General features: G+C 36.3%; 1 protein-coding gene across 1 annotated transcript in view; it reads right to left on the bottom strand.

The window, feature by feature from the left end:
* LOC117174603 (putative sodium-coupled neutral amino acid transporter 11) overlaps positions 1-26,281 on the bottom strand; it is a 341,087-nt gene that overhangs the window by 13,331 nt on the left and 301,475 nt on the right. The window contains exon 7 of the mRNA XM_033363835.1: positions 22,167-22,515. Coding sequence (XP_033219726.1) covers positions 22,167-22,515 — 349 coding nt within the window. The remainder of the gene's footprint in view (positions 1-22,166; positions 22,516-26,281) is intronic.

Raw genomic sequence — 26,281 nt, 5'->3', positions numbered from 1 at the left:
GGGAGCTCTTCTTAATATTTTGACACCAAAATCATGTCGATACACCTTACCGACTGCGAGTAAAGCCACCCACGCTTTAACTTGACAGACTGTACATATGAATCTAACTTAACAGAACCTAACGAAATTTTGCTTTATGCAACAAAACTTAATTTAAGTGTTCCCGTTGTAACACAATAAAATTCATTTAATTGTACTACAGGTGGTTAAAAATTTAGACGCACATTACTCATTTGAATAAACTTAGAACTACAAGTAGAATTGACCCCATTTCAATTAACCTGACAATGTTTATATCAATTAAAATGCAGAACTGTAACTGAAAGATGCAAATGAATAAGAGTTTTATTCAAAATTTTTTTCTCTCTGCTTTTCTTAGACTTAAGGTATTTATTTATACTATCTTTCGTGTATACATTTTATCTTGCTTTTTATCGTAATTAAAATGATTTATGGACCTACTTCAGTCTATTTTCTGCCTGCTATAACGTGTCCTTGTTTCTTCGAAGGAACGATGCAAAGGGTTACGCTTACGTTTAAGACCTATATTCGTTTCCCTTTTCAACATTCAGCAAAAATGAGACATCATGACCTCATCCCAACTACCCTGATATCGTTGTTCCATTACTTTTATGTCGTGATGAAAACGTTCACCTTGTTCTTCGCTGAAATCACCAACATTTTCTGGAAACTTATACAGATGGGAATCTAGAAAGTGAAGTTTTAAATTCATCAAGCAGCCTAACTTTTTGTAGTTTCTTATCATTTTCGCAACAATATTCTCGTAGTCTGGACTTTTTTTGTTACCGAGGAAATTTGCGTTTACTGCTTTAAAACTTTCCCAAGCGTCCATTTCAATTTTCGTCATGTGGCTCACGGAATTAGTATCTCTTGTCAATATTCGAATCTGTGATCCATCAAAGACTCCTTCTTTCAATTTAGCGTCTGAAACATTAGGGAATTTAAGGGATATATACTTATAGCATTGTCTATGTTTGTCTAACGCCTTGACAAATTCCTTCATGAGCCCAAGCTTTATGTGGAGGGGTGATAGTAAAATTTTTTTTGGATCAACGAGGCTTTGGTTGCTGATATTATGAGAACCAGGTTTGAATGAATCTCTTAAAGGCACATATTTGCCATTTGTGATTCGTGTAATTAACTTTTTCAAGAAGCATTTTAACATTGTTATATACTTCTTTGATGACCGTTGAGTGAGCTATAGGAATAGGAGCGTAAGTATTCGTATTATGCAGTAAAACAGCCTTAATGCTGCGTTTTGACGAATCAATGAAAAGTCGCCATTCTTCGTCTTTGTACACATTTTTCTTCAAGTGGTTCATTCGTGCGTTAACGTCAGTGCATTACACTAAAGACGTCTCTTCGTCTTTAACGAAAAACTTTCTGAATTCTTTATCCCTGTCGCGATAGAATGAAACTTTCGTCTTTGGCTATAGAAGATTGCTTCTTTTTAGAAATGAAGCGGCAAATTAACCGCCGTCTTTCGGTAATCCAAGATCTCTAATAAAACCATTCAGTTCTAGTTGCGACACTAATATTGGAACCTTTAATTTCATTTTATGCACGCCATATTCGTCATCTTTTTCGTCATTTTCATCGGAATCATCAGAACTATTTTCTGTTCGATCACTGGTTTCACTACCGTCTCCATGACGTTGACTTTCAACTTCCATTCTATCATCTTCTAAAGCGCTTAAATCAGTCTGGCATGCATTTTTATTAATTTAAATTGCTCTTGTGACTGTAAAGACTTTTCACTTTCTCGTCGATTGATTTTCGCAAACTGCTCACTTCATATTTACTGCAAATGTAACAGAATGAATCTAAGCTATTCTTGCAGGCATGCGATTGAGAAATGCTCGCGGTTTTTTTCCTTGTAGCATGAGCCGTTTACCCAGGGACTCAGCCAATGTGGATCCGTTGCCCACCATCACCACGTGGAGGTGCCCTGGTTACAGACACAGGCGAATAATGCTAGCAACAAGCGGTTACGAAACTTCAGACATTTACTGCTATTAATGTCAAAATATGAAAGTACGCAAGAACAGGGTTGCCAGCGTAATCGGTTAGGTTAGGTCAGGTTTTGTTAGGTTAGGATAGGTTAAACCTCTATGTAGGTTAAGCCAAAGCTGAATGAAACGGTACCGCAAACACAACGGGACAAAACAATCAGTTTAATTGTGTTTCGTGAGGTTAGGTTAGGTTAGGTTAGGCTAGGTTACATTTATTTGTAGGTTAGGCTCGAGTTGACCCATTCGATGTAGCACACATTTGCTACTGGGAAAATATGCTTCCAGAGCTTTACGTGTAGTTCAATAAATTTCTGTTAATTCAGGTTAGGTGAGGTCAGGTTCTGTTGGGTAAAGTTATGTTAAATAAGTTGATATCAGGCAAGGGTTGATTCTCCACGGTTGTCGACATGTTTTTAAAGTGAAAATATGCATCACTGGCACTATTTTGAAATTTATTTGCCTCAGTGCATGATTTTTCGTCATTTTTTGAGGTTATGGCTCAACCATGACGTGATGGGTGATTTTTGACACCGATTTTGAATTCAGCGCCCCAAAGTCCATAGGAATACGTGTGTCTTGTTACCAGATCCGCACACTTTTTTTTGTGTGGCTGTGTAATGCCTCGAAAAGGACGAAAATTCGTCATGACTAGTAAACTTCTGGGTCTCAAGTTCCCAAAGCTCTAGAATTTCCTTAGAGATCTTAGGAATTACAAAAATAACCGAATCGGATTCAGATACGCGAACTTAAGATTTTACTGCGACAGAGTTCTGCGCTAATTTTTCCCTAAACCTCCTTCTTGCACGGTGCTTTTGCTTCTGGATAGCGTTACTGTCGCCTCGAAGATTAGGCATTTTAAGGCTCTACCATAACTGGAAATCATACTGTCTCGAACAAAAATAATTCCTGAATCAAATCCCAATATTTCCACTAAAGGTGGAAAAATTGTTAAATTAAAAATTCGAAGTCAATTACGGCGAGGTCCCCTGGCAATTTAATGGCCGGGTTTTTTATTTAATTTGGAGGTACTCTTTCTAATTAAGGTGCAAGCATAAGATTCTGGTTTTAGTCCTGGACGTAACCTCAAGACATCATTAAAAGTAAAGACAATAATCAAAGGAAGCCCTCGAATGAAGTTCCAATATTTCCACTAAAAGTGGAAAAATTGTCAAATTAAGAATTCCGAGCCAATTACAGCGAGGTCCCTTGGCAATTTTATGTCCGAATTTTTTATTTAATTTGGTAGTACTTAGTAATCGAAAAGCGGACCTGATTATTTAGTATTAAGGCATTGCTGTTATGATTATGAATGCTAATACTCCGTAGAATAATAGTTCTCGAACCAAAATCTAATAACTAGTTAAACAGAGTATATGCAGGCAAATGAAAAATACCGAGCTAATTAGGGCGAGGTCCCATGTAAATTTAATGCCCGGGTTTTCGCTTTGATTTGGTGGCACTCGAGCCAATTAAGACATCAGTACAAGGTTCGAACCTCATTCCTGGGTTTAACTTGAAAGACGTAATTTACAATTAAGGAACTAATCAAAAAGGACCCTTGAAATGAGTTCCAATGTTTCCGCTATAAGTGGAAAAATTTTCAAATTTAAAATACCGAGCCAATTACGGCGAGGTCACCTGTCAATTTAATGCGCGGGTTTTTAATTTAATTTCGAAGTGCTCCATATTCGAGAGTTCATCTGATTATTTTCCTTTAGACATTACTGTCATAATTGAATAGGATGACTAATGCAAACAAAGAAAATATTCAGAAACTTTGAGAAAATTCACCTTTAGAGCATTCACTTTAAAAAAATTTACTTTTAGAAAATTCACTTGACTCCCTAGTAAAAAAAGTTACTAGTAGCGTAGCTGGATGGGGTCGACAGCGAGGGTAGGCCCCATGCTGCCACGATCAGTTTGTCACGTGCGATTAAATACCACTTTTTTATATTACTTTTCTCATATGTTGCTTGAATTTTCAAGAAATAATAATGTACAAAAATATTTATAAGACTCGACTTTCTTATGTTTTATTTTTGTTGTGGGTTGGTACCCTCACTCTGGGACTGAGAGGTCTTGTCCCTGTCTGTAAAATGGTTCCGTCAAGTGGGTCGTATCGAAATAAATTTGGTAGTAAGAATTTTGTCCCGATCGCTGCGTTTATTGTTTTCTTGAGAAAACGCAAGATATGACAGAACCCATGAGAAGTGGTAGAAAGGGGGCACGTTCTGCAATGGACAGAACGTGTTACACATGTTAAAAAAATAGTGCATAATCAAAAGAACGATACAGCTTACCAGTTTCCTAATGATATCGCTCAACGTTGAAGAAGGAAAAATTCAATTCGGAAGAAACAAAGTTTTTGTGTTCCGGCTTTAATTTTCCGTTTTTTTTATTTAGAGCAGGCGAAACCTTTTTACGTGATGTACATCAATTGATCTACTTTAGTCTATATTTTCTTTCCGAGAAAATTGCTCCTTTTCGTTTTGAGATTCGAAAAGGGATCATTTCTTCTAGGCTAATTTCCTTCCGTCGGATAAACATTTTAAATGGCTTTACGTCCGAATTGAAAATTTGGTTTGATTGGTTGTTCACATCAATGCCGGCGGTTCACTCTCATTAACTCCCGCACCGAAATTATTCAAAGAAATTTTTTTTAACTGGATGGGATATACGGATTAAGGGCTAGATCGTCCCCAAATAAAACAACGTGAATTTTTCAATTCCGAAGTCCGGATGGACAAAAGTCTGGGTAGTTTTGGTCCATGTCGGATTGCCCAAGTGGCGGCGAATATGACTTCTGTCCGATGGACCTTGACAGCTCATAGTTGGGGTGTGCGAAACTCGTGTAACCAAACGCCTTTGCTTGGACTTTTGCATCTGCGAGGCAGGAACCTTGTCAGTATTTTTTAGGAGTGAGATACATTGAAATCTTTTATGTTGCTTCAGAAAAGATTTTTAAATTTCAATTTGCATCAGGATTGATGCAGGTTGGAATTTTCAACTTGTTAAGTATTTATTATTTCCAACCTTAAATTTAAGTGCGTCAAAAATGAGAATTTTGGTGTTTACGTTTTCGCTGATCAGGCACGTGGCGTTGTTTTGACGTTACCGCGTGGTTTTGCTATCAAGCTGTATGTCAGGCAGAATGTATTGCGAGAAGTGGGATAGACGTATGTGAGAATAGCTCAGGAAGAGGGAGATAAGAGAGGGAGAGAGAGAGAGAGAGAGAGAGAGTGTGTGTGTAGAGAATAGCGTATGAACTGTAGAGGCTTGAAACTCTTACACCGACGAGAGCAACGCGGCCGTGCGTAGAAGTAGAAAAATGTTATTTTAAGACATTGGCGAGAGGGAAAGTTCCTCGCATGGGCGTGTGTATGCTCGCCTAGCATGGCAATTATATACGTGCACCTTCGTTCGTTTCGAATTTTACATGATTTTTATTTCAGATTTATAATAAATTAATGATGAACAACTTAATTTTTTCCTTCCCTTAATTCTAGGGGTAACACATTTTCAGATATTGATATATTAACATATATGAACATATATTCATGTGTATTAACACATTTCTATGACATATTATATATTTTTATATAAATTTTCTTTCTTAATTTCAGCTTAATTTCTATTACACATTTGCTAAGGCACACATGTGCATGATTTTGAAATTCAAAGAAAAAAAAGAAAATCATTTGAGTTGGCTCGCAGGCTAGTTCTCGAGTGCTCAGAATGCCACGTTGGCATTCTGATATCAGCTCTCAGATTATGGGCGTATAAAGGGAGACTATGTAATCGATACTGAAGTAAAATCACCGTAGCTTGAAATAATATTTCAAACTATGTTGATTTAAAATTTTTAAATTAGATTTGCTCGTAACACGATTATTTTTTTACATTCTGTCGGAATAAGTAATTAATTCACAAATTTATAAGTGTTCAAACAATTAAAAATTGTTTGAAAAGCTATAGTAAATATGCAAATTGTCTATTCGTAATTATTTGTATGAAAAAGACGACGGAAATTGCTAAAAAATAAGAATAATACGTCTTTCTTGGACAATCCTCTTAGGTCCCTTAAAAATTTGGCACGTTGCGACCCAATCCTGGACATGAGTTCAATTTTTCGAAAATTCAAAATTTCCTCATGTTAATTAAATGGGATTTTGAAGTGCTCGGTAGCAAGTGTTAATATTCAAGTTATGAAAAAAATTACAGATTTTCTTTCGTGACTCATTCTTTACGCGACGCCTGCTCAGTTAAAAAAGTCGCATTCTGTTAACACCACTGTACCTAAAAAACAAAAACAAATGGGCAGTCGGTCTAAACACTATAAGTGAGACCAGGTTTGACGTCAGGCTCTTCATTATCGGGAATCTTTGACCCTTCCGGGATTTTTGTATATCAAGTCGATTGAGCTCGGTATAATTAGGCATATGTAACTTTAAATTTACAGGAAGGACTGGACCCTTTCGAACTTACAGATTTATCCCAACAATAGGGAAATTAAAAGTGAATAAGATATCTGTTTTTAATTTTCTCGCCCACCCGTGGAACGCATGGAAAGGCATTAAAAAAATGGACATTTCAATATCTTTAAAGGCCTCAATGCTATTTAATCCTGTCGGAAAAATATTGAATAGAATCTATGTCGGTCAATGCGATTTAATAATTTTTCGGGAAAAAATGCAATTGATACGCATTTAAAGCCATTAAAATGCTTGTTTTTCTTAATGCCAATCTATGCGTCCCAATTCACTCGTCGTTACCGGGAACGTTTGTCGACGCCTAGCAATTATTTATTCGATCTTTAACCCGTTAACATTCGAAATCTCATCCATGATATCATCCACGAAATCATAAATTAATAGTCAATATTCTCGATAGGGAGAATTATTAAATGAACATTTTAATGTGTGGCAATGTTTAAAGTGAGAAATAGCAATCATGCAGCCAACAAGGCCTGAAAAATGATTTAATTACAATTCTAAACATTAGAAAAGTAAGAAAAAATTCAATTATGACTTATATTGCACCACGATTTGCACTAAATCAAGTTTTATTTGTGAATTTATCGTATAATTTGAGTCACAGTCTTTCAGGTTTATCGTTCTTCTAGGATTAGTATCGATGTGCATACTCGAGGCTAATCTCTTGACTAGGACACAGTAAGTAAAATGTTCACTTCATGCTTTTATATTATTTTTATGCGCTGATGTTCTTAATTATAATATGTATCCATTCACCTTATAGATTGATAATTGACGGGCTGAAAGTAAATGCGGTGTAGAATTAGTTCCAGAAGAGAAGAGGTTTCAGCTTTCGTCTTAACGCAAAGATGATTTTGAAAAATGACGGGAGCGGAAACAGAATGAATGAGCGTCAGAATATAAACCAACTTAAATTATTCCGCGGGCAAAAACGGTTTTGGATTGCAACCTGCTTTAGCTCCCAGTCTGAACTCAGCCCGCTTTTACCCCCAGTCCCAAATTTAAGACGTATTTTCTCGCGTCCGAAGACCTTAGCTTTCTAAAATTTGATGTCCCGTGCTGATATTGTGATGTTGCAGTATTCATTTTACGCTTCCACCAGATTTGTTCTATAAATGTCATCTTTGATTAAGGAGTTTTAATCTTTTGTTCTCATATTAACGTATTAACATGAAGCCTAAAGTTCTACATTTTTCTTTATTATATTATATAAAGTTAGATGTGTTTAATAACAGTTATTACCATTGAGCTCATTATAAAAATTTTAATTTACAAAACTTGCATAATACTATTATGTATTTGAAAAAAACCTACAACATCGTCATAGGAGGTTTCAAACATGGTATTGGATTGATATGTAACAGCCTAATCTCATCAGTCACTTGACTTAGTCCGTGGCTATGATGTATAACGGGGTTCACCCGAGTAAAAGTTTTGAATAAAAGAAATAATAATAGTTTTGAAGTTATAAATATGATAATCATAATAATTTTACTATTGATAAGTATCATTAAACATTAACCCAAAAGATTTCCAACATCGTATTAAATTAACATATGACAGGCTCACCTCAACAGGCACTTGACTTAGTCCGTGCCTTTGACGAAAACACGGATTCACCATAAAAACTGGATAAAGTAAACAGTTAAAATCATTCAGAATGACAACCAACGAGGACCTTAAAAATCTGATCCTAGTGATGCAATAGGATGTAAAGTTTATAAAAACAAATTTTAACGAAATGACAGAAGATATCAAAATTTTGAAGAACTGAGATGAAAAAATCCTTGAAGACCTGCAAGTATATAAAACAAAATGCCTTAATTTGGAAGAGAAGAATAAATTTCTATTGAATAAAGTATCTACTTTGACAAATAAACTTGAAAATTTCATTAATAGCGAAAGAGACAAAAACATCATCCTGTATAGCGTTGAAGACACTTCAAGCAACAACAAGAACCTTTTTGAGGCGGTTAAAAAAATCTTCACTGAAGCAAATATGAAACTAGTCGATGAAAACTTCCATAAAATCGTAAGACTTGGAAGAATCGTAGGTTCTCGTCCAATTCTGATAACGTTTTCCAAACCACGGTATAAGGATCAAATCTTGAAGAGCGCTTATAAACTGAGTTCTTTTAATATCTCTGTATTAAATGATATATGCTGAAACCACCAGGGAAAAATTCATCTATTAGAGGAACACGAATTCGCATAGATGATACATATTATGATCTGACGTTCGTCCAAAAATTGCTTAAGGATAAAAAACTAACTGAAAAAACAATAATAAAAGCAGGAGAAGACGGCAAAAAATCGGGCAGTGGAGATTCCATTACATCGATAAGTTCAAAAGCTAGTCATAACAGAGCTCATCCACCAAAGTTAACAATTAATAAGAAACCTGCGTCATTTCACCTCATCAAGACTTCGACTGTCAAATTCTGTACAGTGCAGCTACGAGAGAGTCAACAAAAGGAAGAACGAAGGGAGGTCTCGCAACCATCAATAATGTAAATAAATTTAAAATGGAAACAATTTGTGTATCTGAGTAATCTATTTTTGTAGAAATCAAAGGTAATGATTGTAATGTAATAATTGGCTCAATTTACTTCAGTCCAAAGTCAGATATTTTAAAATCTTTAAATGATCTAGAAGAAAAACTGTTTGACATTTTTTTGAAGTTTCCTTATTATGCTATAATTCTTAGAGGTGACTTAAATGGATGGGTAGGTGAATTGAATCGATTGTGGAAAGGCTTCTTATTATAAGTGGAATGAAGAGAGAAACAAATAATACAAGGAGAAAATTGAATTTTCCCCTAATATTGATTCAGCGGGATTAACGGTAGATGAGCTTTCGAACAATTGGATGTTATCTATAAAAGAGACAGCGAAACAGTTAAATCTGACACTGAATGTAAAAAAAGTAAAGAAGATCTTAAATGTTTACTTATTCTAGGAGGAAGGCTTATAAGAAACCTCTTTTTGACTGCCTAGCAATGACTAAGGACTCCAAAAAATGTTGGAAAATAATTATTAGTTACAATTTCAGGCTTTCCAATAAGGAATTTATAAACTTAGATAAGTGAGGGAGAAATTGTTAGATCTATCTATCCTCCACGGGGCCCTATTATCTACTCACCAGCGATTAATTTTAATAGGAATCCCTGTCTTGATTGTCCAATTACTTCAGAGGAAATACTTCTCAGTTAAAAAAAATGTAGATACGGTAAGGCTTCCGGTTGAAATGGAATTGGATATGAATCCTTCAAACACCTGCCTGGTAATCTGATTTTACATTTAAATTCTGTATTTAACAAGATCTTTGAGGAAGCGAAGCTTTCTAAATCGTGGTCACAAACTCACGAGAAGATGCTGTATAAAAAAGGGAAAGTATCTGATTCTTCAAATTGCAGACCTATCGCATTAATTAATTGTATTACGAAAATATTTACGCAGATACTTTCCAAAAGACTGATTGACTGGGCTGAAGATATGAATCTTCTTCCAGAACCCTAAACTTGATAATTCAAAATAAGCTTGCTGCTTTCAAAGGAAAATCATTTGTACTTTTCGTAGACTTTAAAGGAACTTCTCTCTCTCTCTCTAAATCACAACCTCCATGAAGTTGCCCCCCTGAAACTCACATTAAAATAAATTTGTTTGCATACGTTTGTACGTCTTTTGTACTGTTTGTACTTTTAATATTTTCGTTTTTTACCCTCCTGGTAACGAAATTAGGGGCGACATTGATCTCGGGGGGGCTAACTTCACGCATCCCCCCAACATTCAAATTTCTCCAATTTTCTTTTTGCATACGGTTTAAAGTCGATTGTACTGTTTGTACTTACATTATTTTCGTTTGTACCCTCTTGGCTGCCCGCCTAAGGGGAAATCAAAATTTCGTGCTATCCGCCCGAAATTGAAATTTGTCACATTTTCTTTTTGCGTTCGTTTGTACTGTTTGTACTTTTAATATTTTCGTTTGTACACTCTTGGTTTCCCGGCTGGGGGGAAATCAAAGTTTCGTGGCGTCCCCCAAATTTCAAATTTCTTCAATTTTTTTTTGCATACGCTTGTACGTCGTTTGTACTGTTTGCACTTCTAATATTTTCGTTTGTACCCTCTTGGTTGCCCAGCTAGAGAGAAATCGAAATTTCGTGCCATCTAACTGAAATTCAGATTTCTCACATTTTCTTTTTGCATGCGTTTATACGTCGTTTGTACTGTTTGTATTACAATATTTTCGATGGCAAAGAAAATTGGAGAAATTTAAATTTCGGGGGGATGGCATGACATTTTAATTTCCTTCTAACCGGGCAACCAAGAGGGTACAAACGAAAATATTAAAAGTACAAACAGTACAAACCAAGTATAAACGTATGCAAAAACAAAAATTTTAAAATGTAAACATTCGGGGGGCCAACTTCATGGGGGTTAAATCACAGACTATTATGGCACAAAATATTATCTAAAGGATGCGCTTTCAAGTTTTATAGACGGATTGTAGACTTTTATTCCAAGGGTAGTATTTCAGTAAAGTGTCAATCAGGCATATCTAAAGCAGTAGATATCACGAAGGGAGTTTCGCAGGGGGATCTCTTGAGACCAACTTTTTTTACTGTATTTATTGCCGTTATAGAGGAGTTGCTAAAGTCTAAAGGTATTAGAGGTATGTCGATGGACCATTTAACCGAAATCGGCCTCTTTTGTAAACACGAGAAACATGCCTGTTAACAAATCCAGCATAGCTACAAATTTTGTACGTGTCTTAAGTTTAATTGTAAACTGGTTAGGGAAAATGTTGAAAATATAGGAGAAAACGAAACATCTTGGATTAGAGCTTCTGATAGTAAACTCCATCAAATGGAACTACACAGAGCCCACTCATCTTCTTCTTTTCAACTTTACCAACATCTAACATTAAGAGATGGACCACAGGGCTATTTGACCGTAAGGAGACCTATCAAATTCATAAGAATTATTGCGCAATTAAAGTTATTAAATAGGTTTCGACCATCCTCATATAGAAATGGACCGGTAACGCTGTGGGGAGAACTATATGGGCTCTAGAGAAAGAAAAAACATATAAGACGTATACGTATCTCTTTCTAGATAAAGCTGATTGGTCGAAAACATTTTCGTTGGCTGAAGTTCGACTCATTTTTAATAGTTTTAAAATATAAGCTTATAAAACTGGAGATTTTTGTTAAAAAATAAAGTTAATTTTTCCTTGCACACTTTTTGATTTCAGACTACACATACTTTTAATAATTGAAAAATTGTATGAAACTATTTTTCAAATTTTTGACAATGTTTACATCATTTTTGAACTTACAAAACGATTATTATTGTAGTATTTTCAATCAAATTTCAAGAAGAATTTAAGGGTGCCAAGCTCATTTCCGTTATCCTCAAAGTGCTACCGGTCCATTTCTAAATGTCAATGGTTTCGTCTCAGAATTATACTCGAAACACAAACTCGTACGGTGGATGTGAATGACAAGTTTTTCAGGTTGTCAGTCGCACATGACAGTTTTCAAATTCCAGGGCTAGTCCACAATAAGGGTATTAAATGTCAACGTTCGAACTTATATGCGTATTTGATATCATACGCACGTTGTTGCGTAAAAATGTCAAATGCACGTTCGACCGTCAACGCTCTCGATTTCAAAAGTCAACCTTCCCTTGCTCTGTTCACTCGCTGTCGACAGCAGCGCGCGTACAATTGGTTTGCGAACTAAATATAATCATAATAGTACGCGGCTGTCGAATTCCCATTGCGTTGACCGCCTTTGAGTTATAGCGAATATGTATATCACCTTTTAGTGGAATGTCAAAGTTTCGCAAACAAAAAAAATTTATAAATAAGTAAGGGAACAAATATTTCTGAGATGAGAAATGTGTCGCTTGATATTTTAAATCACCCGAATAATAATTCAATTAAAAGAATAGTTGCTTTTTTAAAACAGATCTTCGTAAGAGGTTAATTAGGTTGTAAATGGTAGATTTGAAATTCTAATTAATTTAGATATACGAGAGTCGTACTTCGTTGTATGAATCGGTTACTTCTTGAGCAAAAAAAGATACTATTAACGCTAATATTTATATTAAGTATAACTTACATAATCAAACATGTGAATGATTATAAAAAAATAGAGGTTTTAAGTACTTGTAGAGCATGGCGAATTATAAAGACCGGATTTTCAATAGTGTTGGTACAACCCTGGCGGATCGAAGGAACCGAAAGGGGCCTCTACAAAGTACCCATAAATACCCCATTGGGTCCCCATTCGGTCCCTTTTCCAAAAACTAAAAAGAAACAGCAAGATCAACTTTTAAACTGTTGAAATTCGGATTCCACATTGAAATTTGCATTAGAAACTCACGGAGTAATCGCAATACTTTTTATTGCAGCGTTAAAAACTTTAAAAAATAGAATACTTGTCATTTACATGGGCCGAAGGCGCCTTCAAGTGTATCTTCTTTCAGCAGCAGTTAATAAGCGTTCCGTCGGTAACTTTAAGAATTTTGGCTGCATGCTAGCGCCACGCAGTGGAAACCCCAGACAACAACGCTGCGATGCAAGTGAGAGAAAATTTTATTTTTAAACGCAACATACTACTTGAGCTATTATGAATGCGCTTAAAGTCACCGTCAGCAGAAGATAATGACATTTTTCTAAATATTTAACGTTGCAAAAAAAAGTATTGCGATTACTCCGTGAGTTTCTAATGTAGAGGCTACTTTCGGTTCCTTCGGTCCGCTAGGGAAAAAATGACATGAATAATTTGAGGCAAACTCCAGAAAATGAAACAGGATTTAAGAGTATTCCAAGAAACTAAAACGAATTATATTGATATATAATTAAATCTCATGATATTTCCTGAAATCCTTGAAAATTTGTCAAAATAACTTGAGTGCTTCTCAAATGCCTTAAAATAATTAAAATCCTTAAAAATCTGATAAAATTCCTTGGAATCATTAAAAATACCCTCAAATAAACTAAATTTTTTGAAATCTCAATAAATGACTAAAAATTCCTTGAAATATTTTTAAAATACCCTAAAAAATGTAAAGTGCCTTCACATTTTTTATACTCTTGAAAATGATTAGGAATTTTAAAAAACCCTAATATCTTTCATATCCTTCGTAATCACTTGAACGAATTGACAATTTTTGAAACTACATAAGGTATTCAATATAACGCAATATTTTTTAAAACCCGTAGAATTTTTTAAAGCGTTTCATGATTTGTTATAATTTTTTAAATAGTTTAAAAATTCCTTAGGATTTTTAAAATTATTCGAAAATTTTCAAAATTCTCTGATATCTTTAATATTCTACGAAATTACCGAAATCCTTATGAATAAATTATTTAAAATCGATTGAAATATCATAAAATTCCGCAATATTAAGTAAAATAAGATATTTTCTGAAATTCTGGAAATTTTATTAAAATACCGTAAGCTTTTTGAAAATCACTTATGAGTTAAAATCATTGTATTCCTAAGAAATTGTCTAGAATCTCTTAGAAAATTGTAACATATTTTTTCTTATATTATAATAATACCCTTTTGCTGATATTATCAGAAAACATTTTTGATCTTATAAAATCGTCACATATCTTAGAAAATTCTAGTCAGTCCTTTAAAACCTTGTAGAAATTTTGTTCAAATCTTATGAAATCATTAAAATCATTTACTTTTACTTGAAAACTTTTTAATCTCTTGAAAAAGCCTTGGAATCTCTTTAAATGCTCTAAAATATTTCAAATTCTTTGATCTCAGTTTAAATGATTGAAATAATTAAAATATTTTTAAAATCATTAAAACTCTTGAAAGTTCTTGAAAATTAATTGGGATGTAGAAAAATACCCTGATATCTTTTAATTCCTTTGGAACCACGTCAAATTATTGATAATATACTAGAAATACTTATATATTCAATAACCTGTGAAATATGTTGAAATCCCTCGAGATTTTTTCAATCGCTCGAATATTTATTACAATTTTGAAAATACCCGCAAATGTTCCAAATTATTTGAAATACCTTGAAATTATTTAAATAAATTGAAATTTCCTTGGAACTCTTTAAAAACATGTTTGAATCTTAAAAATTCTTTAAAATCTTCGGAAACACCTTGAAATATTTCTTAATCTTTGAAATCCTATGAAGTTCCTTAATTCTCATGAAGAAATTATCTAAAATCCATTAAAATATTATAAAATACCGTAAAACTGCATGAAATAAGATATTTTCTGAAATCCTTTACAATTTATTAAAATAACTTGACCGCTTTTGAAGTCTCTTAAAATCATTGAAATCCGCGGAAATCTTCTAAGATCCATTGGAGTAATTTAAAATATTCTAACACTTTATAGGCCTTATAAATTCGTTCGATATACTCCAAAATTTTAGTAAATTCTTTAAAATTTCACGGAAAAGTTCTTAAATCGCCAAAAATAATTAAACCCTTAAAAGATTATGAAAGTTTTTGGGTGATCTTTGCGCTTAAAAAAGAGACTAAACGTAACTATGTGGCTTCTATAATTATTCTTAAAAGTTACTTAAAATTTTCTTTTGCAAACTGAAGATTGTCTTTTTAGTTATGAATTTTAGCAGATGGTTGAAAATAAGACAATTTTCGCAAAAAGCCATCCATTTTGGTTGCTATTCAAGATATCCAAGATAAGTGTGTTGCTTTATACAAATCAGGCCAGATATGAGTAATATGATTTTAGATTCTGATTAACGGAGCGAACAAGTACACGAAGTTATAATGGTTGCTAGGCCGAATATATGAGTCTTACAGAGGTGGCGAATGAGGCGATTCCGTGTATGACCTTCTATCCTCAGGGCAACTACCCTACTCGGCATCCAAAAAACCTTGAAGTGGCTTGGTTGATTTCGGGGATCTTAGACCCAGATTAGATGTTCCTCGAAGATAACGCAGAATCCTCTTTCCTGCTATCCAGTGGTCCTTTCCTTAGCATGCAAAGTACTGACTGAGCAACTTCACAGCGTATGAAATGACGGAGCGTGTACCTACTGCCAGGTACATTAACGCTCCGATAAGTTCTCTAAAAGGGTAAGCTTCCAGATCTTCCTCACAGGAGCTGTCTGGTTTCACTAGCTTCATTTTAGGATCCAACGGTGTGACTGAAGGTTTGGATTCATCAATTCCAAATCTCTTCTGAATTTCCTCGATGTACCATCCCTGCGTACGTACGTCATTACGATCAACGTATCTGGACCTCGGCTACTCAAGTGGACGCATGTATCAGAGGTCATTGGTTGCAACTCAAACTCTCGCATCACTTTATCTAATTTCTTGTGCCACTGATGAACAGCCTATTCTAGACCGTACAAAGCGTTTTTCATGCGACAAATTTTATTATCTGCCTTGATTTATTGTGGCATCTTTGAAGCCATACTGAGTTTGGTAACACGTTCATTTTTTTGTTTTTTCTTGGCAGCTAGATCCGGCAGCAATTCCTCGAACAGTTCAGAATATCCCTCTGCTACAACTGGAGCTTTCCTTCCTTCCAGAATTCCGTCAGAATCGAATTGATTTCTTAAAAGGATCAGACACCCGATCACGAGTTGCCACGTTTCGTTATTGATAAGTACACCGTATTCTTTACGAATGGAGTTTTTCCATTCTTCGGCCTTATCTTCAGATAGAGCCTCCTTCAACGGGACTTCCGCAATCTTTGCATATTCTGTTTTTTCCTCGAAGGCGATTCTCCCCGCTGCGAAATTGTATTTCTTTCGAGGTTTTCCCGAAACTCCTGTTCAAACGGAATACCCCCACCTTAACTTCTGGAGGGACATCCCTTCCGAAGATAGTTCGCTGTAACTACAGCCTCAGCCCAAAAAGATCGCGGAGGATCTGCCTGGAACATCATGCATTTTACTACCTCAACCAGAGTGCGATTTTTCTGCTCCACCACTCCATTCTGTTCTGGCGTGTAAGCAAGTGTGGGTCTCCTTTTGATTCTACAGCCATACAGAAACTTGTTAAAAGCATTGTTGCGATATTTCTTACCGTTGTCCGATTGCACACACTTAATCCTTTTACCTGTCTGATTTTCAACGGGACTTATTTAGCTTTTAAAAGCACCCAAAGCTTCATCTTTGATTTTCAAAAATGTCCTGAGTTCCCATGGGTCTGCACAATTTCTTATGCACTAAATCCAGCATACCGTTTCTCCAGACGAATTGTTAGGAAAGGGCTTTTGCGTTAACTTTCCCTTAGTTCAATATTCAAACGAGAGTAATTTGTCCTTGCCATTAAACTTTGAAAAACAAGCCAAATCAATCCAAACGAACTTAAACAACAACACTAACCCAAACGAACTGTACCAATATAACTTACCTTAACAACCAGTAACCCAGAACCAAACAAAACAAAATCAAATATAGACAATAAACAAAGCGAACCGAAATTAACGTAACCAATACATATAATCTAAACGAACATAAGCAACACAAGAAATCGAACCGGAATAAACGTAAACAGCACAACCAAATCGTCTAAATTAATGAAACTAAGACACCTAATCCAAGTTAAATGAACGTAAATAAGATAACGAATCTTACGTAACCTAAGCAAACCAACCATTACAAACTGACCATTTGTCTTTTTCATCTTTCGTTTAGAATCGCATTTCTTCAATAGTCAATATTATATGTATTTCGATGTCCGAAAGTAAAAATCATCCCCCCCCCACACACATTTAAAAATACAAAATAATAGTTTTACTACTGCTTAACTACCGTACAAGTTAAAAATTCACTTATGTCACGTTTTTTATAAAAATAAGATTTTTACATCAATAGATTCGCAAAATAAAACTACATCTATCTCAGCAAACGAGAATTCTGAAGAAAATTTTTGTTGAATTCTCTGTTGGATAGAACGACTTTTCTCAGTGTATTTTGCTCTAGGAACAACCGCATATCGATTTTACTAGTGCAAATCAAGAAAATAGTATATTGTGCTACAAGTGCGGAAAATTTAAGTTTCATGTTCGCTGTATGAGACAGATGCGAATTGAAACGGAGTTTTAGGCGAGCCGAAGATAATCATCACTGCATTTAATTTAGTTTTTTAATTACTCAATTGCACACACGTTTACTTACAAACATAATCGCATCCTCAGACGCATACAAAAATCACACCCGCTGGAAATTCGAACCCTGCCTAAACTACCTAAACCTGAGCCTAAACCTTAATCTACCGTACGCCCTAGCCAATTGAGCCATCAAAGCGCTTGGATCTTGTTGAAATATATATATATATATATATATATATTACATATTTGTAATGAGTAGGTGGGTTTAAAAAGGCCTGATTAAAATATTTACATCAAATTTTTATCAATTTTGAATTCGAATATTGAAATGTTTAATAAAATTACTCAACTAATTTGTCATTTCTGCTCGGCGTTGTAAATTTATTTATTACTTTTGGATTCATTATAAATGTAAAATATTTTTATTTTAATCAGATTTACTAGCATAAAAATATCTAATGCTTCTAGTTTTAGTAATATTATTAAGTAAAAGTCTGGCAGTAAAAACTAAAGCAGCTAATACAAAATAATTTATTTAAAATATTCTGTTTAAAGTTAAATCTGAACATTGTGCCGATAGTCGGGGATCCAAGAGCACTTTTGTGTCAATTTTATGTCCTGATGAAAAATTAATTGATTGTTGTGCAGATTTTTTTCCTAATTCCGAATATGTCGAATGCATCTAAAAATTTTTGGTTGTTTTGCTGTTCTTTAACATTTTCTGTTTTAAAATAAAAACTGTAATATCTCTTAAAGTTGAAAAATATTTCAAATTATTTTTTCATATTTACTTAGAGAATTATGGTACGCTCAAATTTGAATTAAGATATATTGTAATTCGATTGGCAGTTTACGAGTCAAACAGTCAAATTATTTTTTTTAAACAACCCTTTCTACACTAAATTTTTCAACCTTTTACCATGTTTTTTTAAATTCTGTGGTATTCACTTAGGCAAAGATTATTTATTTTGAAAATTATTTGATTAGGTTATTAGTTTATTTATCCCAAAATTCGAAACACATTTAAACGTTTCTCATCCATGCATAAAAAGGCGTACAAATGCGTACAGTGTAAGCAAACAAGAAAAGTTTCTGATAAAAGAGATATTTCGGGTTTCACTCATGTAAAAAACTACGAGTTTTTTTACACGAGTAAAACCCAAAATATCTGTTTTATCAAAATGAATCATCGTGAAAACATTAAATTCATTATTAAGAAAAGTTTTTATTTATTTCGTAGCTCTGAAAAACTAAACTAATTTGGATCAGACAATTTTTGGAATAAATTAACTTCGTCTCAGTGAGTACTTCATGCTTATACTGAAGTCAATTCTGGCGCCAAGATAGAAGTTCAGCTAATGGAGCACTCCATGAGGAGGAAGAACCGTAGCGGTGCTTAAAAGAAGAAGACACGCAATGCGCGTCTCTCAAGCAGCAGCCAAAACAACGAGGCTGCATCTGGAGCAACTACTCAGGCTTAACTTATGGGCGAGAGGAAAAACGGCTCCAGAGATATTCCTCAAATAGGGAGATGAAACGGCAGAAGGCTCTGTAAACACAGGGCCTTACTTTAGCCCAGATGGCTAACAACGCCCTGGTGAGAGTTGTCGTTGTATCGGGTTATCCTTAGACCTGTCTAGCTCTTAATGATTTGGACAGGCGGAAGGAGGAAATCTCTAAAAAGATTGACGCGTTACCCCGCGAGGGACGCGCCCACGGATTCAACGACATCTTCATCAGTCGGGGGCCATTGTGGTCGAGGCGCCGGATTTTTGGTCGAAAGACTAGTTGGCAGAAAGGACTCCTACGTTTAGGCTCAAAGTGGGACTAAACCTGGAGCTCAGGGGGATGGAATGTCTGCAAAGGTACTGCAGAGCGACCGTTCTGATTCACGGAAAACCCGAGAATCCAACGACCGCTCTGGGGCGCCTTAGCTTCCAAAACCCGACTCTGAGGACAGATTCGTGGAAAGTGTGCTCCGACGGGCAGGGATACAGGCAGAAGGGGAGTGGCTGGATCCTGGTAGTCGAACTTCCTGAATCCAAAATCAGAGCTCTTGCGGCTCTGTACAACCGGCCCTATTTGGGGTTTGGTATGGTTACCATTAGGGTGACTCAACAGGGCTCCTCAGGGGGACTTGAAGCATTTGGGGATGCTCCGGGTTAGTCGTTCAATCGCTGAGACGGGAATCTCAATGATGCAGATAAATTTTCACCACAGCAAAGGTGCCTCGGCTGTTTTAGCCAGACGCATGTCAGTTATGCAGACAGAACTTGCCCTAATTCAAGAACCCTGGTTATACAGGGAAAGGATTTGTGGCTAGCCTGGGTGTGGCACCATTGATAAGGGGCCACTCCAAAAAGCCCCAAGGGCATGTATAGCTGTGAAAGGTATGGATGCGATTTTGGTGGCTAAGCTTTGCTCCAGGGATTTTACTGTTATTAAGGTAAACCTCAGGAGTGGAAGCGTGGAAAGACTAGAAGTTGCAATTGCATCAGCGTATTTCCCTGGCGATTCAGATGGATCTCCGCCTTCCAGAGAGGTGGAAATTCTAATTTAGCACTACCAGAAGAATAGGATTCCTCTGCTGTTGGGATGTGATGCGAACACTCATCATACGGTCTAAGGGAGCATGAATATCAATGACAGAGGAAGAGATTTAATCGAATACCTAGCGGGCGCTGACATGGTGATTCTGAATCGAGGTGCTATTCCCACATTTCAGATTAAAAACAGGAGTGAGGTTCTCGATCTGATTCTATGCTCGGAGCGGCTGAGGAGTAGGGTAGTGGACTGGAGAGTCTCTGATGAGGAGTCTCTCTCGGACCACAAATATATCCTGTTTTAGCTAAACCTAGGTAAACCAGTGGTTTCAAAAATTAGAAACCCTAGAAATACGCTCCGGGACTCATATAAAGAGAAACTCAGAGGAAGGCTAGTAGAATTTCCCACAAACTACATCAGTATTGATAAATTAGAGCACGCGGTGGATTTTCTGCAAAGAGCTCTGACTACATCGTATGAAAACAATTGCCCCACAAGCAAAGTTAAGTCTAGGAAAGAAGCAGAATGGTGGAATGCGCAACTGGAGAAACTCCGAAAAAAGACAAGAATGCTGTGCAATAGGGCAAATAGAACGAAGTTGCCTTCAGACTGGGACGGCTCAGTATGAATACAACAAAAATATAAGGAGGCATAAGGACGAACACTGTAGGAGCTTCTGTAAGGAATCGAAAGATATTTCAGAGGCAGCAAGGCTCCACGAATTCCTAGAGAAACCCCGGAAACTCGCCTTGGGCTCAAAAAACTTGAAAATGGCGAGTTTGCCAAAGACGAAGAAGCAAGGCTCAACCGCCTGATGAAAGTTCACTTCCCGGGTATTCAGCGAATTCAAACCGACCTAGAGGAGGAAGACTGGGGCCAAGAGTTGAGGAGGACCGATTGGAGTTTCGCATCAAAGGTTGTAGACAGCAAAAAGGTGGAATGGGCCGTAGGGTACTGTTGCCTTTATTCCTAAACCCGGAAGGGAGGGCTATACTGCTGCAAAATACTTTTAGACCGATCAGCCTGACGTCTTTTATTTTAAAGATGCTGGAGAGGCTGGTTGAGAGATATATCAGGGATGAAGTACTTTTGGTTTCACCGCTGACAGAGGGTAGCATGCTTTTCAGGCAGGCTGCTCGATAGAGACGGCACTCCATGCTGTTATGGCAAAATTGGATCAACAGTTGAAACAAAAGCGGTATGCTGTGGAAACGTTCATGGATATAGAGGGTTCCTTCAGTAAAACCCCTCGAAACCAGATGGGGTGAAGGCCTAGTTAAAGAAATAGCGCCACGGGAGTGTTTACAGGGGGGTGCCCTGTCGCCCCTCCTGTGGTGCATAGTAGTGGATGGCCTCCTTCGTAGGCTTAATGAAGAGAGTATTATACTCAGGGATATGCGGATGACTTTGTAATCCTAGTTGGCGGGCTCATCTGGAAACCTTGATAGGCCTCACAAGGTCGGCGCTGCGTATCGTACAACTGTAGTGCGATAGCTGAGGGCTCTCGGTAAATCCGGAAAAGACCAATATGGTCACTTTCACGAAGAATTACAAGATGCTCCATATGGGGCTCCCTGCCCGCGTTACAACTAACTAACTTCCTGCGCTGAAGCTTACAATTTCTGTTAGCGTCAATCACAGAAAATAAAAATATCTCTTATTTCTTTTCATTTTCTCCTTGACTATATTAATTTGCAGAATATTTGTATTAACTTATGTACCTTAAACTATTAATTTGTGAAATTATTTTTATATCATTTGATCATATAATTATTAACTTTTATTTTTCTGCGTTTTAATACATCAAATATCAATCTTCGGTATTGAATATACCAATTCTTGTTCTTAAGATATTAGGTTTTCATATTCTAATTGTGAAGTTTCGTAAGTACGCTAACAATAATTTTTAGATGCACACGATTTCCCCAAATCATAATCGACCATATCAATTATTAATATTAAAATAGCAAGTATTGTTATAAAATATATTTCAATGTATAAATTTTGTTCACTCACCTCTCGAGTCACGAAGCACTCTATAGGAAACGTGAGTAATATCGTGCCGCTGAACATGACTCTAGCAAAGTTCATGAAGTCATCATTCCAGCAATAATTTTCCATTAGATCACCCTGTACATAAGTGGTGAAGGTGGAATATCCTGCAATTCCAAAAGATGCTGCGACTAGGAATGAAGTAAAGAGAGACCAATGAGTCACAACATCCCATTTTTTCTGTGTGGCCCGCTCGATCGATCCATAAATAAGAAATGTGTTGTGGTGGCACATGAACGCAAAAGCCATTATCCCAACTGCGGGTATAATACCAGGAAAATTTGCAAATCTCCAACTGTGTTCTGCACTTCTTCTGTAAAAATAAAGTTATTTCAGAAATTAACAATATTTGGAAAGATTATTTCAAAAGATTTTGAAAATTTGCAAAAAATCTTAAGTATTTGAAAGAAACGTCTTTTTATTTTTCAAAAAAAAGTAGGAAAAATTGGATTCATTTACAATTTTAATCAGATGGCTTAAAAGTTTTAAAAGAATTGAGAATAATCTAAATAATGAATGGATTGAGAATTAGAAATAATTTAAATCTGAAATATTTCGAAGCCACTTTTTAAAACTTTCCAAAATAAACAAAATAAATATAAGAAAAATCTTACTCATTTTAGAAGATAGTCTGATGGTCTACAAGTTTGAAAATAATTTGCGAATCATTTCAAAATGTAATGGATTGAAAATTTAAAATAATATATATTTTGAAAATTAATTCTTACAGAAATTTTAAAAGATTAAATAATTTTTAGATGACAAATCTAAAATATTTTAAGAAAGCTCCTTCAAAGTTTTAAAAATTTAAGAAAAATATATAGAGAAAATTCGACTCATTTTAAAATATAATCGAAAGTTTTAAAAGTTTTAAAAATAATTAAAAATAATATAACAATTAAATGGTTTGAAAATTTGTAAATAATTTTGTTTTTGGAGAAATTAGTTCTCAGACAATATTATAAAAAATTAAAAAATGTTTTGTTCTTTATTCATAATGTGTCCCCGAAGGGTTTACATCACTTGAATTCCTTACAATCTTTCCGCTTATATATATAATTAAAAATTTCTGATAGGAACAGCCGCAGGATTTCGCCGGGAGCGGGTGCTCATCTGAAAAATTGCACCCGCTCCTAGCGAAATCGCGGTAAAATTTCAGCCACAACCACGTCTCCCGACCGCGAGATAAGTGGTTACAGTCTGTAACGGAATCATATGACGATCAGGCAAAAATTTCTTGCACCCTGAGAACACGGAGCCAATCAAGGACTATCGCCTTCTGCATTTTCCCGCAAGTTTTTCAGCATATTGTTGACACGCAGGGATGCTTTTCAAGCTATTAACGAGTGAAAGCTTGGCACTTCCAATAGCGCCGATGATAAGGACAATTAGTTTAACTGAATATTACGGCTACAATCGTTGCAAATCACTTATAAGGTATCTATACCTCTCTTTCTTTCCATTCTCCTTGGCTATGATGTTTTTGTCAGCTGGTGCCGAAAATTCGACAAAAAACATTGTTCGCTTCTCGAAGTCAAGAAGAACCATGTCAGCCCTCGAGTGAGCAACAGAAACAATTGTTGAGAATACAAAGTTCCAGTATATGCGGCACTTCCCATTCTCGACAATTGACTCAATTTCCCTAGGAGCATTTAGAGGAGCGATATTAAGGTTAATGCCGTAAGAGTCACAGATATGGTAATAAAGCAATCTTAGTGTCGCATTGTGCCTTTGGATGTAGGTCGTTCCCGCGTGAGTTTGACACCTAGATAGTACGTGAGCTCAGTGCTCGGAGCATGCATGGCACGCCCTGCAGCTATCATCGGGAATGTCTTGGCTAAAAATTTGCCGACGGTATGTTTAAGTGGAAAATACACCGTCTTGGCATGCCAAAATGAAACCCTCCGTACCAGATTTCAGTCCGGGTGATTTAAGGGGAGCACTCTAATTAGAGCCTCGAAAAATGGTCGCTTTTTGGAATTTTTTTAAAATAAGAAAATAACACGTCAGCTTTATGGTTTTTTGTATAATTAATGTACATCTATGAACTTTAAATTTTTGTTTTTACTTGATAAAAAATATGAAAAATGGCGGCTGTGGAAGCCATCTTCTGAAGGGCGCCCAAAATGCGGTAATCAGGCTACAGCCTAGATCAAGCATCTGAAATACATAAAACACGTCTCATTTTATAGGTAAGGGGTGTGTTGTGTGCTTAAAACTCGTTAATATTAACGAACATTAAAATTTATTAACAATTTCGTGCAAGAACAAAAAAAATCGGATTTATACCGTTTTTTATAAGCGTCTGAAAAATTGTTTAAACAATGTTTTTTAATGATATCAAAATTGTAAGCAGAAGCGGTGACCCTAATCTACAAAATGAGCCCTCATTAAAGTTCCTAAGTTTAATAGTCTACTCGCAATCGTGACGATCGTCGACGATTTTTCGACCCGAGTGCAAATGTCTTGGGCAAATGCACCACACCGTAATGCATTCTTAAGGGCACATGCAGCGCATTCTTAAGGACAGGGGACAATACGCAGAACTTGAAAAAAATTGTTACAGGATGCTAGAAACACGATAGAGATAAGAAATGTCCCGTCCGCCGTCGCGACCGTGCACGGCGTGGCACGGCCACCTGGCGCGGCTCGGCGCACTCTGGTTCCTGGAATAATAACTGGGAAAACATTTTCAGTACGACCTTCAAACTTCGTGATTATTTTCTATGGTAGTATAGCTATCGATCTAAGCAAAAAATCGATTTTTTGAAGGTTCTAATTAGAGTGCTCCCCTGAAGGAAAGCAAAAGTTAGCTCACACGACATTGACTGATCCTCAATATTTCTGTGGAAGATACTATGCATTCTCTTATCGAGGAGCTGTTCAGTAAAGTTTTTCTCTTGTGCTTTCTTAATTGGTACCCCTAATACTGAAGTTAAATTGTAGTGTGTCAGCAGCCTCCTCCACTGCTTGTACAAAAACGCTCCTTTGCCACATGCTTTGGTGCATGTGCATAAATTTTTCGTGCCGCTATCAAGGGATCTGAGCTCCATCTTCGTCCATGGAACCACTTCAAATGAATAGAGTACTACCAAAACGGCAAGCATGTTCGCTGCAGATACTTTGTTCCTCGCCGACAGTTCGGAAGACAAAATTTGCCGGATGAGAGTTTTGTATCTGCTTCGGAGAGTATCCTTTATAGATGCCACATCCTGAATTCGGCTCTGTAGCATGCCCAGGTATGTATAAGACTCTCCAGCGCAAAGATGTCGTGTAGCGCTTCTATCGACGAGCTCAGGGTCTCCTGGGATGCCATTAAGTTTTCCTCGGTTCAAATAATCCTTGGCGCCCTTGTCTAACCCAAATCCCATTCCAATTTCCTTAGTATATCGTTCGACAATCCCTAGAGCTAGATGCAGTTGCTCTTTGTTTTTACCATTAATCTTAGGATCGTCCATGTAAATTACATGAGTGACCTTGTACTTTCGAGGTCGAATCGAAGGCTTCCCGGTAATCAATCCAGGCCATCCATAGGTCACGCTTGCAGAATGCTGCATCTTTGCAGACACCTCTATCGATGAGCAGGCTCTAACGAAATCCTGCTTCGCCTTTCTTTGAGCCTCGTTGTTCATACATTTCTTGCCACACAGGTTCAATTGCCCGAACATTCCTATCATTTAGGATAGCTGTGAATATCTTATACAGTGTGTTCAGACAAGTGATATGCCTGTAATTCTTCGAGTCAGGTAAGTTGCCTATTTTCGGCAGGAGTATTGAGCGCCCTTCCACTAACCACTCCGGAATCGGCTCTTCCGACTTTAAATATGAGGTGACAATACGGGCCAAATGCTAATGGTTTGAAGGAGGCTTCTTCCACCATAAGGTTTTGATACAATCTGGTCCCGGAGAGGAATAGTTCTTCATCCGTCTGAAATCTTTTTCACCTCCATGGTAGTGATGAGTGGGTATTCTTCATCAGGTATTATAAGGACATCACACAGCTTATTCAAGATATTTATATTTTCTGAGTCTTCGTTCAGTCTATGTTTGGGTGGGTGTTCGACAGTGACTGGAGGGTC

Source organism: Belonocnema kinseyi, chromosome 6, assembly GCF_010883055.1.
Source record: "Belonocnema kinseyi isolate 2016_QV_RU_SX_M_011 chromosome 6, B_treatae_v1, whole genome shotgun sequence".
Lineage (NCBI taxonomy): Eukaryota > Metazoa > Arthropoda > Insecta > Hymenoptera > Cynipidae > Belonocnema > Belonocnema kinseyi.
This window is presented reverse-complemented; position numbering and strand designations above follow the sequence as displayed.